This window comes from Mesoplodon densirostris, chromosome 4 (genome assembly GCF_025265405.1).
Source record: "Mesoplodon densirostris isolate mMesDen1 chromosome 4, mMesDen1 primary haplotype, whole genome shotgun sequence".
In the NCBI taxonomy this organism is placed as follows: Eukaryota; Metazoa; Chordata; class Mammalia; order Artiodactyla; family Ziphiidae; genus Mesoplodon; species Mesoplodon densirostris.
Window position 1 is genome coordinate 164779363 of NC_082664.1, and position 15224 is coordinate 164794586.

General features: G+C 37.9%; 1 protein-coding gene across 9 annotated transcripts in view; it reads left to right on the forward strand.

The window, feature by feature from the left end:
• Window positions 1-15224, forward strand: part of SEC61A2 (SEC61 translocon subunit alpha 2) — a 28608-nt gene that overhangs the window by 6043 nt on the left and 7341 nt on the right. For 5 of the 9 annotated variants that reach the window (XM_060097612.1, XM_060097607.1, XM_060097614.1 and 2 more), the window contains 5 exons: window positions 4088-4166; window positions 8546-8677; window positions 8804-8913; window positions 13661-13814; window positions 14789-14949. In XM_060097612.1, the coding sequence (XP_059953595.1) occupies window positions 4106-4166; window positions 8546-8677; window positions 8804-8913; window positions 13661-13814; window positions 14789-14949 (618 nt within the window). In that variant the 5' untranslated portion in view covers window positions 4088-4105. The remainder of the gene's footprint in view (window positions 1-4087; window positions 4167-8545; window positions 8678-8803; window positions 8914-13660; window positions 13815-14788; window positions 14950-15224) is intronic. The other 4 variants (XM_060097610.1, XM_060097609.1, XM_060097608.1 and 1 more) reach the window with 2 other exon arrangements.

The following is a 15224-nucleotide window of genomic DNA, read 5'->3' on the forward strand; positions in this document are numbered from 1 at the left end:
TGCCTGCTGATGGACACTTAGGTTGCTTCCATGTCTTGGCTGTTGTAAATCATGCTGCTGTCAACATTGGGGTGCATGTATCTTTTTGAATTAGAGTTTTCTCTGGTCATATACCTAGGAGTGAGATTGCTGGATTTTATGGTAGCTCTATTTTTAGTTGTTTAAGGACCCTCCTGTTTTCCATTTCCATCAAAGTACAGGAAGGTTCTCTTTTCTCCATGGTGAGGTTTTAACCTGTATTTCCCTGGTAAATGATATTGAGCAGCTTTCTCATATGCTTATTGGGTATTTATCTTTTGTAAAGTGTTTTTCCCCCAGATATTTTGCCCATTAAAAAATTGCATTTTTGTCTGATTAGTGAATTATATGCATTTTAAAATATTTTCTGGATACAAGTCCTTCGTCAGATATATGTATTGTGAATATTTTCTCATAGTCTATGGCTTGCCTTTTCATTTTCTTAACAATATCTCGTAGTCTATGGCCTGCCTTTTCATTTTCTTAACAAAACTTTTCGAGCAGAAATTTTTAATTTCGATGAAGTTCATTTTATCTTTCTCTTTGATTGCTCATGGTTTTTGTTTCCTATCTAAGAAATGTTTGCCTATTTTAAGGTTGTGAAGATTTTCTCCTGTATTCTTCTAAATATTTTACAGTTTTAGCTTGTATGTTTTGGTCTATGATCTATTCCAAGTTAATTTTTGTGTATGGCGTGAGGTAAGGTTAGGGTTCATTTTTTTCTATATGCGTAACCAGTTGTTGAAAAGGCTCTCCTTTCTCCATTGAATTACTTTGCCAACTTTGTTGAAAATCAGTTAGCCATATAAGCATGGATCTATTTTTGTACTCTCAGTTCTGTTCCATTGATCATATTCCATCGTTATGGTAAACCATAACTCTTGATTAATGTAGCTTTAAACTGAGTCCTGTAATTAGGTTGTAAAAGTCATCCAACTTTGTTCTTTCTTTTCAAAATGACTGTCTATTCTAGGTCACTCGTATTTCCATCTGAATTTTAGAATCAGCTTGTCATTTTCTTTAAGAAAGCCTCCTGGCATTATGATTTTTATTGCTTTGAATATATAGGTCAATTTAGAGAGCATTACCATCTTAATATTGAATCTTCTAATCCAAGGGTCTGCAAACATTTTTTCTGTAAAGGGCCAGGTAGTAAATATTTGCAGCTTTGCAGCTGGAACCCAAGAAAACCCAAGAAGAAGAAAACATAACTTGAGTTACATTTCTTAAAGTGTGATATTTCTCATGACTGTTTCATGCCATAAATTAATTTATGCATTTTATGTTACTTCATTATTTTTTTTTTCTGTAATGTGTTTACATGGTTGTCAAGCTGTACCTTTTTTTTTTTTGCGGTATGCGGGCCTGTCACTGCTGTGGCATCTCCCGTTGCGGAGCACAGGCTCCGGACGCGCAGGCTCAGTGGCCATGGCTCACGGGCCCAGCCGCTCCGCGGCATGTGGGATCTTCCCAGACCGGGGCACGAACCCATGTCCCCTGCATCAGCAGGCAGATTCTCAACCACTGTGCCACCAGGGAATCCCAAGCTGTACCTTTTTGTCTTTCTCACGCTTAGGCAGTTTGGCCCAGGGCTGGTGATTTCTTGATTCTCTTTCCACTGAATCTCAAACAGAAAGAGCCACAGTTTTCCCCTCCCAGCCACAGTTGAAGGGTTTGGGGTCTCGTGTTCTCCATAGTGTTTTCTTGGCTTGAGGGAATGGTGGGAGGTGAGATCAGCCGAGAGAAGTGCCATAAATGCCACCTGGGCTCTGCTCTCTTGCTAGACTTTTGTTACGTGTCTTGTGAGAGTCCTCACCACCTGACTGAGGAGGGCTTTATTCCATTACTGACCTCAGATCGCTCCCCAGTTCCTGACTCAGTGTAGCCCTGTAATTGTCAGTTGCACCAGAGAGAGCCCCGTTCCTGGCTTCTCTCATCCATTTCCTCTCAGCTGCCAGAGGAGGCAGGAAAGATTAGGATATCTGCGCAGCCCGCTCTTCTCCAGATTGGGAGTGTTGTGGGGATTCTGGGGATTCTGTGGCCTTCCCTTTGTGATGGTTGGAGCAGTTTCATGCTGAGTCCCTATTCCTCAGTTGTCTGTTGTTTTCTCCCCGCCCATGACCATCAAGTTTATGATGCTTTTTCTTGTTTGGCTGCTCTACAGACTTTTTTCCTTTAGATTTTTTAATTCTTTTACTATTTTACATGTTTTGAAAAATGTGTTTTCTTATGTATTGGGGAGGGAAATTCTGTAACTTGATCACAGCTTGCCATTTTAGCCGAGAAATATCTTGCTTGGTTTCAGTGCCTACTGCCTTTGGAGATCCCTACTACTAATTTTCTATTTGTCCATCTGATTGGTTCAGGGTTTCCATTCAAGCATGAAATGCTTGTTTCTCTGAAGTGTATACTGTATTTTGTGAAGTTGAAACTGATTATTTTATGTAATATAGGGCAAAGCCTGAAAGTCTGCAACTTTGAGAGTCATAGAAAATAGCTCCTGTTGCTGCCCTTGTTGGACGTGGTCCTGTAACTATGGAATTTCCTAAGAGGAGTAAAGTTAGACACTGAGTTTAATCCTGTTGACTATGGGAATGGAGGGAATACCATTACTTAGGGATGGTTGGCTGACTTTCTTGTTTGTTATCCCACAAAGCATCTAATCATGGAGGTAATGGCTATTTCTACGAGACTCAATTAAGGAAGGTAATTTGATTGATTGGTCTCTCCCCCACTTAGGGAATATTGTGATATGGACTATCCTGTAGTGTTAATTGGTTTTTATTCAATAACTTCCTTTCTCCCCATCTCTCACATTAGCTGAAGAGTGTTTGCATCTATAGGGTGCACACAAAATATCGTGCTTCTTGCTTTTGCTAACCCAGCTAATATATTCAGATGTCCAAAGAGGTTTAGATTGACCAGATGACCTGTTTAAAATTGCTGGCAGCATCTTTTGGAACTTTTTTTTTTTTTTAATCAACTTCATATAGGGAAAGTTTTTGAAATTGGAAGTGTATTTTTCTCCTACATGGTGAGGGAGGGGGTATGGCCAAGTGCTGTGTTCTGAACATGGGTCGTATAATAGGAAGCATCCTGAAGTTAAGGTTTTTTTTTTTCTGATTAAAAAGTAATATGTGTTCATTATAGAAAATATGACAAATGCTGAAAAGAATATAGAAGAAAAAAATCAATAGTAATCCCACCACCTATGAATAATCACTGTTCAAGATTGTAAAAAATATTTACACCTAGTTTTTTCTTCTATGCATATTTTTACAGTGTTGATCTTTTACTTTATTTATACAGTTTCATACGATTCTTTTTATACTAGGTTTTCTCAACAATGGCACTGAAGTTTAGGCTGGATAATTCTTTGCAGTGGGGGAGTGTCCCATACATTGTAGGATGTTCAGCATCTCTGACCTCTACCCACTAATGCCAGTAGCACCCCCCTCAAGTTGGGACGACCAAAAGTGTCTTCCTATATTGCCAGATGTCCCCTGGGGGGGCAGAGTTGCCCCAGTTTGAGAACCATTGTTTTATACTTAATATTGTAACATAAGCACATCCTCATACTGTTACGAGCTTCACAGGGTAATTTTTAATGGCTGCATAGTATTCTACTGTGTATCTCATCTTCAGTCGTACATTTGGAGTATGGCCGTGGCTGTCACTAGTACCCATAGCTTTCCAAGATTATTCTGTGACATGGTAGCTATATCCTGTACTGATAGGAGCATTTTCTTTAATTGCAAAAACATGAAATGAATCAGCTTAACCATTTTTAAGTGTGCAGTTCAGTAGTGTTACATATATTCACATTGTTGTGCAGCAAATCTCCATACTGATAGGAATATTTACTAGTGAAATGTTGTAAGTAATGATTCCCATTGTTTTTATTTTCATTAAAGAACTTTACTTTTAAGGTATGTTTACTTTGTTATTGAACATGAGAAGTAGTGGGGTTTTTTAAAGTATTGCAAATATTAAGTGAATGCATTATAAATTAAGTTCAAACTTAATTTATATAATACATTTTTATAAAATATTTTATGTAATCTTATAGATACCACTGTTTGGAATCATGTCATCAGATTCTGCAGATCCTTTCTACTGGATGAGAGTTATTCTTGCATCCAACAGAGGTATATGCTGCTTTTCTTTTGCCTCCATGTTAGTACTGACATCAAATAGATGTGAAAATGTGGAAACAACTATTTTTTGATGTCTATGGGGAGGGACAGTATATGGTAAAAGAAACTCATTGCCTAGGAGAAGAGACAAACATGAAGATAATTTCAAAACTGTGTATTTATTGTAATAATAGAAGTATGTACAGAGTATAGAGTTACGACAGAATGGAGTGATTAGCATTGTCTAGAGCTTTGGTTCTCCATCCTTTTGTGGGTCATGTTTCCTTTGAGAATCTAATTAAATTTATCCGTACTCTGCCTAGAAAAATGCATGTACATTCACACGTGCAGATTTTTCATAAAATCTCAGAGGAGATTTCCTGGACTCTGAAGTGTATTCTTGAGTTTCTCATGGGACTGAAAGACTGATTTGTGGTGCCAGGGAGGAGATGATGCTGGGAGAGCATTTGGGTTGGAATTCAGCCTATGGACCGTCGGGAGAGGGAAGCCTGAGTCACAGCACACATGCATGAGGACATGGGGTGCAGGCCGGGGATTCGGGTCGGGGATGCTGGTCAGTGAGGCTGAGAGATAGGGAGGGCCTGGATCAGGAGGGGCTTTTGGGGTGGGTTTTTTTCTACATCAAAAAAGTAACATTTGTTTGTTATTAAAAAAAAATGCACCAACGTTTCAGATTTGTATAAAGCTGAAAATGAAGGTCTCGCTTCTCAGGGGTAACTCTTGGGAAGACAACAGATTGGTGAATAACCATCTAGACCTTTTGTCTGAATATATATTCATATATATGAATTTATATACTTTTTTTAGAAACTGAAAAATAAGATCTACTATATAACTATTCTACTACTTGGTGTGTTTACTTAATATCTTGGATGACCTATTTTATTGAATGGCCATATACTACTGCATTATATGGATGTGCCATGATTTCTTTAATCATTCATTCAGGTATTTATTGAATTCTTCCTATGAGTGGAGCTTTGTGCTAGGTGCTGAGATTAGAGCAGTGATCAAGACAGTGATGCTGTTGTCGTGGAGTTTATGTTACTCTATTTGGGGAGGTAGACTCTACGTGAACTGTATCTTGGGAGGGGGAAGGGACATTTGAGCAGAGACCTGCAGGACATGAGAGAAGGCCGTGTGAAGATCTGGGGGAGGAACCTTCCCCCAGGGAATAGCAAGTGCAAAGGCCCTGAGGTGCGAGTATGCTTAATGTGTTCCAAGAACAATGAGGAGGGTGGTGTGATTGGAAGAAAAAAGGAAAGGGGAAATGTGGTAGGACATGATGCTGCAGATGAATCCAAGAGCCAGATTATGAGGCTTGTAGACAGTAAGGAATGTGTTTTAGGTATGACCCCAAGGCCTGTAGGATCTGCTGTCATACATGTAGTTTTTTTCCCAATTTTATGTCATTATAATCAATGCTACCATGACTATGATCACACTCTTCTGTAAGTTTTTAATAGAATGAATTTCTAGAAGTTTAACTGTTTGTTTACAAGGAATGTACACTTAAATTTTTGATAGATATTGTTAAATTGTCTTCCAAAAGCTTTGAATTATTTTACACACTCTGCTATGGTGTATGAAAATGACCATTTCTCTTCCAACAGTGGATAATATTTGTCCTTTAGTCTTTGTGTTAGACAGGTAAAAATTGGTATCTGTTACTTAAGTTGTATTTCTTTATGTGTTGGTGAGCTTGAACATCATCTTATGTTTTTATTGAATATTTGTATTTCTTCTGTGAGTGGACTTGTTATAAGTCATAGGAAATTACCGACTGGTTTAAACACAGAAATGGAATTTACTGGAAGGATACTAGTCATTTTTTGGAACCCAAAGAGGAGGTAGAACAACTAAGCCTTGTGGAGAGAGAACCAGCTTTCAGACCTCAGCAGCAGGGACAGGGGACCTTGTCTTTGTGATCTAGTTTCAACAACTCCTGGGTTCTTCAGTTCTCAGTTCAGAATTAGAAATTACCAGGATTTCCACCAGACCCAGCCAGCTTTGGTTACAGTTTCAGGGTTACATAGTACAGATTTGGGTGCTGGGGTTTCCTCCTATGTTGTTGGTATTTTCCTGAGAAAAGAGCATTATTGGGAGTGGCCATGCCATTTATCTCTTTTTTATTTTTCTATTTTTTTGGGGGGCGCTATATTCCCTGTGTTGTACAACACACCCTTGAGGCTGTCTTATACCCAGTAGTTTTAACCTCCCACTCCCCACCCTATATTGCCCCCACCCACCCCCACTGGTAACCTCTAGTTTGTTCTCTGTATCCGTGAGCCCGCTTCTTTTCTTGTTATATTCACTAGTTTGTTGTATTTTTTAGATTGCACTTGTAAGTGATACCATATAGTATTTGTCTTTCTCTGACTTATTTCACTGCTGTTTGTTCATTTTAAAATTCATTTGTAAGAATTCTTTGCCCTTTAGACATACGAGCTCTTTGTTACTTGTGTTCGAACATTTTTCTTTTAACTATTACCCTGTCTTTTGCCATGTGGAGGTTTCATAGTTGTATCTAATCATATCGTCCATCTTTTTGCTTGTGGCCTTTATGTATTTTGTTATAGAAAGGCTTAGAAAGGCTTTTTCTTTTCCAAGATTATAAGCATACTCACTTCTGGTACTTTTGTATTTTGTCTTTTATGGTTATATTTTCTAAATCTGTGGCCTTTATTTTAATGTAAGTCATGAGATAAGGAATCTAGGCTTAATTTTCTATAAATGGCCAGTTATTTGCCAAGGTCCATTTATCCTTCTTTTCCCTACTGAGTGGAAGTGCCATATTTCCTAAATGAAATGTTCATTAAAGCTTGACTGGATTAATTTTTGGACTAGATCCATTTGACAGTCTTAAATTTTGGTGATTTGATATAAAAAGAAACCTACCTACCTGCCTACCAGCTTTAACGATAAGACATATTTTTATCTTTTACCATTGAGGAAGTATCTGAGAAAACATGAAGAATCCATTTAAGATGCCATCTTTTTTAAAAATATATTTTATGGGCCTCCCTGGTGGCGCAGTGGTTGAGAGTCCGCCTGCCGATGCAGGGGATACGGGTTCGTGCCCCGGTCTGGGAGGATCCCATATGCCGCGGAGCGGCTGGGCCCGTGAGCCATGGCCGCTGGGCCTGCGCGTCCGGAGCCTGTGCTCCGCAACGGGGGAGGCCACAGCAGTGAGAGGCCCGCGTACCGAAAAAAAAAAAAAATATATATATATATATATATATATATATATATATATATATTTTATTCAAGTATAGTTGATTTACAATGTTGTGATAATTTCCGCTGTACAGCAAAGTGATTCAGTTATACATATATACATTCTTTTTCATATTCGTTTCCATTATGGTTTATCACAGGATATTGAATATAGTTCCCTGTGCTATACAGTAGGACCTGTTGTTTATCCATCCTGTATATAATAGTATGCGTCTGCTAATCCCAAACTCTCAATCCGTCCTTCTCCCAACCCCCTCCCCCTTGGCAACCACAAGTCTGTTCTCTATGTCTGTGAGTCTGCTTCGTAGATAAGTTCATTAACAATAGAAACATCTTGATAAACAGACTAAAATAACAGGAAATGATTTTCCACTTAAATATTTAAATGAAATCAAACTGTACATGCTATTTTTGAATATTTTTCCTATCCACTAGGTCATTAACATTTTTCATGCTGCTCAATATTCTACAACATTGATTTTGATGACTTTCTATATAATTTTATATTTTGAATTAGGAGAGTCTCAGATATTCTTTTTTTTCTGGTACGCGGGCCTCTCACTGCTGTGGCCTCTCCCGTTGCGGAGCACAGGCTCCGGATGCGCAGGCTCAGCGGCCATGGCTCACGGGCCCAGCCTCTCCGTGGCATGTGGGATCTTCCCGGACCGGGGCACGAACCCGTGTCGACTGCATCAGCAGGTGGACTCTCAACCACTGCACCACCAGGGAAGCCCCACAGATATTCTTAAATATCATCTTTTTATTAACTTGTTATTTAATTTTTGGGCTTTTAAAATCCTGCATTAAAATGTTTAGTGTAAATTTTAAAAATAGTGATTTGGACAGAAATCTTGGACAATTTCTTTCAAAGGATTTCTTTAACAATTTAAGTTTAGAATTCATAGAAATTTACATTTTGGTAGTATTTATAGTAATTTTGATTCAATGCATTGTTGTGAGGTTGTGTTAATAAATGAGAGGGTTTTTTTTAGCAGTTAATGTTTAGGAAATGAAAATGTGCTTGTTAACATTTAACATGTATTTCATAGACATAATTAAGGACTGGGACTCTTCTAAATTAATCTGTATTGGATATCGTAAAGATTATTTACTTTTTTCCCCTTCCTTTACAGGAACGTTAATGGAATTGGGTATCTCCCCAATTGTAACATCTGGTTTGATTATGCAGTTGTTAGCTGGAGCCAAAATCATTGAAGTTGGAGATACACCCAAAGATAGAGCCCTATTCAATGGAGCCCAGAAACGTGAGCATCAATACAATTAATAAAGAGCCTTTTCCAAATTTGAGAATTTTGTGGCAAAGATGTTTTTCTAGTCTTTTTTTGTCTTTGGTTATAAGCATGTACTCCTTTTCCCCCAATTTTTGTCAGTATTTGGTATGATCATTACCATTGGGCAAGCCATTGTGTATGTCATGACGGGCATGTATGGGGATCCCGCTGAAATGGGTGCTGGAATCTGTCTCCTTATCATCATTCAGGTAAGAAATACAATTTTTCATATGGATAACAAAAATGTTTGTTCCTTTTTTTCTTTTGAAACAATTCTTTAGGTGATTGATATACTCATTTTCTTACTTTATTGAAATGACATGTATAAGTTGTGTTGATGTTGAAAATTAAAATTTATTGTAATAGCCCCGTAGATGTCTAATAAAGAATTATAGATCAATCAACTGTATTTCACTGATTCTAAGATGCACATTTTTCACATTTTGATGTCTCTGAAATCAGGATGTTTTCTTAGAGTTGATGCGGTCACACGTGCGGTCAGCCAGGTGGCGGTCGTGATGGTAGGCATTGCCTGCATGTGTACGTCAACTTGGTCAAAGCTGTTTATATCATCCTTATATCACTTGGTTATATGCATTGTTGATAAAACATGTCGTTGAATTTAACTGCTGTTTAAAATGTCTTCCAACAGTCTGCTGTAATTTGTTATTGAAATGAAGAATTATTGTGTATAAACAGAGGCACAGAAAGAGCAAGTTAGATGATAAACATCTATGTCTAAGTCTAAACTTTTTTGTAAGTAGAAAATAAAAAATTCTTTGTAATAGGTTATTGTGTCATAGTTTAATTGAAGTATTTTTTTCTTAATGACACACATAATAGTGTTACAAATAATAGTATCTTACAGTAAGTGAAATACCATATAAACACACATATATATGTCCTATGGATTTTTTTTTTTTTTTTATAAATTTATTTATTTATTTTTGGCTGCGTTGGGTCTTTGTTGCTGTGCGCAGGCTTTCTCTACTTGTGAGCAGGGGCAACTCTTCGTTGCAGTGTGTGGGCTTCTCATTGCGGTGGCTTCTCTTGTTGCGGAGCACGGGCTCTAGGCGTGCAGGCTTCAGTAGTTGTGGCACTCGGGCTCTAGAGCACAGGCTCAGTAGTTGTGGCACATGGACTTAGCTGCTCCGTGGCATGTGGGATCTTCCTGGGCCAGGGCTCGAACCCATGTCCCCTGCATTGGCAGGTGGATCCTTAACCACTGTGCCACCAGGGAAGCCCGTCCTATAGATTTTTTAAATGGATATTTTGGAATGGAATTTTTAAAGGCCAACATGATTTTCCCTCTACTAAGTATCTTAAAATGTGTAAAGTTTGGAAGATATTTCTCTAATGTAGTCCTTAAAAATCCTTTAGAGAAGTTACCCAGGAATGGACTGTACTTAAGTTATATAATAGTTATTTACTGGATTTTGAAAAGAAGCTTGCTTAAGTTAAACACTGAACGTCTAGAGTCCTGGTTATCTTGGAGATGCCTCTTGTTCACTCTACGAAATTAGGATTAATTTAGGAAAAAACTTTTTTAATGGTCAAAAGGATCAAAGTCAGAAAAATAGTTTAAACTAAAACACCAGTTTATTAGTATATATATACATTGAGAAATACAACCATTTCGGATTGGCATGCTTGACCATCTTTTTTTTTTTTATAGGAAATCTTATATAGGAAACAAATCATAGTAAGAAGATTGTTTAGTGAGTATGATTCAGAACAAGGAGAATGGGATTGTTGAGGTATTTATTGGGCATCATTAACACATATCACATATCACAGGGCTTTTCTAATGAAATGGAAATATTTCATCTTTTAACCAGGGGAGGAATCTTTAATGGACTATTAGGTAGTTTTCTGAGCCCCAGTGAGTTCCCATTTGGTATAAGGTACACTTCTTTAAAGGAAAACTTTGTCATTATTTCTCCATTTAAAACACACCTTGGGACTTCCCTGGTGGTCCAGTGGTTAAGACTCCGTGCTTCCACTGCAGGGGACATGGGTTCGATCCCTGGTCAGGGAAGTTTCACAGGCCACGTAGTGTGACCAAAAAGAAAAAGTAAGAACATTAAAAAAAAAAACAAAAACACCTTGACTGGCAAATTTATAACCCCAGGGAATTAGAGGAAGAAGAGTTGCAATGGATGGGAAGGAAGATCCTCTGAAAACTGGTTTTAGTATCTTTCAGTTCTTTGGCATGAGGATACTGATACACCAATTTTTGCCTTATTTTGTTTCTTTACAGCATTTGCTTTATGACCCATAGTTAGAATAACCCTGCTTTCTAAAAGACACTCAAAATTGGCATCTAGCTCTTAGAACATTATGCATCAGTAAAATTTTTCTAGTATTTTAGTAAGGGTGTATTTATATTCTTTTTTTTTTTTTTTTTTTTTTTTCTTTTTGCGGTATGCGGGCCTCTCACTGTTGTGGCCTCTCCCGTTGCGGAGCACAGGCTCCGGATGCGCAGGCCCAGCGGCCATGGCTCACGGGCCCAGCCGCTCCGCGGCATATGGGATCCTCCCAGACCGGGGCACGAACCCGTATCCCCTGCATCGGCAGGCGGACTCTTAACCACTGCGCCACCAGGGAGGCCCGTATTTATATTCTTAAGGAACCTCAGCTGACCAGTTCTGGGTTAGTTAGTGAAAGTATTGACTTCTTATGAAGTCAGTTATGAATTTGAATTGATAAAAAATGGAGTTAAGCTATTTTAATTTTTTTCCATACCAGAAATCAAGGAATAGTTAAATTTCTGGAACGAAACAAGTGAAGTGGGTATATACTAAGTTGTTTACATAAATTCTGGTGCACAAATATTTGTCTTGTGGTTAATCCTTCTAGTGTTAATGTATAGAGAAATTTTTCACATTTGATCATAGGTGGGTAGTGACCCATTGTGTCTTTTTAAGGCTTTGCTAACATTGAAAATGTGTAGATTTGCTAAAGAGATGTGATTAGATCAGTGTGTTTCCACCTAGAGATTTTGAAAACTGTTTGCATGCTGTTATGTAAGGTATTTCTCACCTTAATTATTCTTGTTTCATTCACATGGTCAGTGTTTTTCCACTAGTGAGTTTTGGAATCTAAATAGTGGGTCTTGATTAAAATTTTAAAAAAGAGTAGAGAGTATCAGTGTGCATGGCACATAGTAGAGGTAAGTATTATTTTGTCAAACTGAGTTGTGTGTGTGTGCGTGCACACATGAGCAAGGTTGAAATGTTAAAGTGTTATTTTTATACATACTTTAGAGATTCATATGTATTGAACATTCTAGAAGGCATGCAATTAGTATTCAGTTTTTTTATCAACTGTTCTAGTCAATGAGATGCTGTCAGTTTCTGATTTCTCATTCCCTGCATAGGCATGCATGCTTTTTTTACCATCTTTTATTCCTTTAGTTATAGAAACCATTTCTCATTTAGGTTTCTCTGTAATTCCTTTGTCCAGTTAGAGAAGCATGAGTTTGATTTTCACCACATATAAATGAATCACCCTCTAGTCTGATGGACATTGGTGTGAACAGGGGTTTGGAGAATTATCGTTGTTTCAGAGCTGCCTGTGTGACCTTGGACAGGTCATTTAATTACAAGTTCATGATAACACTGTCTGGTTGGCTGATGGTTTATGGACAGCTATCATGCCCTGTAGAGGGCGGGCTTCTGTATTTCTGATGGGGAGTATGTACTTGTTACATAACTGTGGTCAAAATAAAATCTCAGTAGTTAAGTCCTAACTTGTCTTTTATCTTGTCAAATTGGTAAACTTGGTTTTCAAACAGTAAAGAATTTGTGAGCTCTCTTAGGAGTTTTGAGAATTTTACCTTTTTTACAGTCCATTGAAATTCAAACTTAAAGATTGTAAACAGACAAGTTAGGCTCTGTACAGCCATTGAAATGACAGTTAAGGAAAAGAAAAAACACGGTAAGGTAAGCATGCTTCAAACGGTGTACTGTAGTTTTCTCTTTCTTAACAGGGATGTTGGGTGAACTGAGTTAAGGAACGAGGGTGGGAGGCTTCAGAGCTGGGAGGAATGGAAGGGGCATCTCCTCACGTCTGTAGGAGGGTGTCTTTGAAGTGGGGACAGGTGTGAGATTGGGGGCCTAGAAGCACATTTTCTTCCCCCCTTGATTAGGTTACTGAAGTGTGGGGAAGGAGTCACATGACCAAAGAGGTCACTTACAAAGCTATGGATTATTTCTAATTGATACATACTTTTACTGATGTTTTCTCCAAGAGGAAAATTAAGAATTTTCAATTTCACATAAAGTTAGTAGGCTTTCTTTTTTTTAAAAAAAAATCATGAACTTAAGAACCTGGTGAACCCTTCATTGTTTTTAGGTTTACATTAAGTTTTTGTCACTGTATGTATTGAATGCATTTTTACATTGTTATAATCTGTGTACATATTTGTGCTCTACTTTTTGACTTATTGTATTATATATTTTATATTATATATAATACACATATATAAAATCTATAGTACTTAAAAATGTATCAGCATAGTTCACATGCTTTTCCTTTAATAGCCTATAAAATTGCATCTTGTTACTGTATCATAATTCATTTGGTCTTTTACTTACTTGAAGCTATTTGGAATGCTTTTCAGTTTCTTGCTGTCATAAATGCTACAGTTGTGAACATTTTTGTTTTAGGGTGCTTTTCAATAGGTCTTCTTTAAACATTATGAGAGAAATATAAATATACTTTAAAAGTCAAAATGTCTGCTTTATAATGTAACAACATTTCCAGTCCTCTTATTTGCAGAACTGGCTTCTGATGAAACTAAATTGGGTTAGATGCAGGGTGTCATAATAGTGATACTGCATCGACTAGGTTTTAGTGTTGAAAATGCCTGTACTTTGAAAGTAGTCAATGGTGTTCACTGCCCCTTTCTGAGTTTATTCTTGCTTCAGCTTACTTGCATTTCTTTCCCCACAGTTGTTTGTTGCTGGTTTGATTGTGCTGCTGTTAGATGAGCTGCTACAGAAGGGTTACGGCTTGGGGTCTGGGATTTCCCTCTTTATTGCCACCAACATCTGTGAAACCATTGTCTGGAAGGCCTTTAGTCCCACTACCATTAACACTGGCAGAGGTACAACGCACAGGGACGCAACTGCACGGGTTTGGCCGGGTGTGTGCTGAGAGGAGCACGAGGTGGTGGAGCGGGACTGCCGACAGACGCCCTGGTTTGCTGTCCCAGGCGACGGCGGATGTCAGGTGTTCCAAAGCTGATAAGCAGAGATTGGTGGAGTATGAACTGTTGCTTCAGAAAGAATAGTATCTAAAATTTAGCCTCTGCTCATTTAAAATTTCAGTGGTTGCAAATATTTAAAAAATTTTATTTGCCTAAGCCATTGTTGCAGAAGTCATTTTGACTGATTTCAGCATTCCTAGAGGGATAAAAAGGTAGTGGATTTCAGATAAAAAACCCCATTATTTATTGCATCATCAGGGAGTACTAGTACTTTTGTTGCTGTTCTCCTTGGCTTTGTAATAGCACCTAAATTATGAAATATTTCATTGTGTTTCCCCTTACCCATCTCCACTTCTCTCAAATGCCATCCAAGATTTGTAATGGTTAACATCTAACCTGGTCCCAGCCTTAAGAAAATAGCGGTGATGGTTTATTAATATACTTAGTAAAATGAATTAAAGGCAAGCTTGGTAGAGTAATGTCTGTCTTTCAACTCTGACATCTTTATTCTGCTTTGCTGCTTCTTTTCCCCATCTCCCCCCACCCCACCTCCAAATGTTCTTTTCCCTTCCCTAAAGTAAAGGTGAGGCAAATCATTATGAACTAAATATTTGCTTTGGTTTATTCTACTTTGTCTGTTTTCGTCAAGAATAGTCTCTTGAGAAAACTTCAGATTTATGAAAAAAAAAAGACATTTGCCTCAATGATGTAATTATTTTTTAGAAGCTCCACACATGGCTGTATCATAAACATAGATGAATTATTTTGACTCAAATTTCTGCCTTGTACTGGAGCTTCAAGGTTATTTGTTTTGACTTTTGGGACAACTTTGGGTAATGAAGCTACAGCCGATTTCTATCTTGATTTATCAGGTACCGAGTTTGAGGGTGCAGTCATAGCTCTCTTTCATTTACTGGCCACCAGGACAGACAAAGTTCGAGCTCTAAGGGAGGCTTTCTATCGTCAGAATTTACCCAATCTCATGAACCTCATTGCTACAGTTTTCGTGTTTGCTGTTGTTATATATTTTCAGGTAAGTATATTTTCTTCGCTGAAGTTAAGTGGAGTGTGGATTTTTATTTTGCTCTTAAAGAGGAGAATACCATTTGAAATGTTAGCAGCTAAGTCAGTGTTTCAAAATCCAGTTCGGCAAATAATTCCATCGTTTAGACTCTGAGGTGCAAAATATTAGCGACAATGAAATAGAAAAGGATTTCTATTTCTGTGTATCTCTGTGGAAGGGAAAGTTTGTTAGCATCGTCTTTGCATAGTCCCTCCTGTGACTGTTTGCCTCCTCTGGAGTCGTGG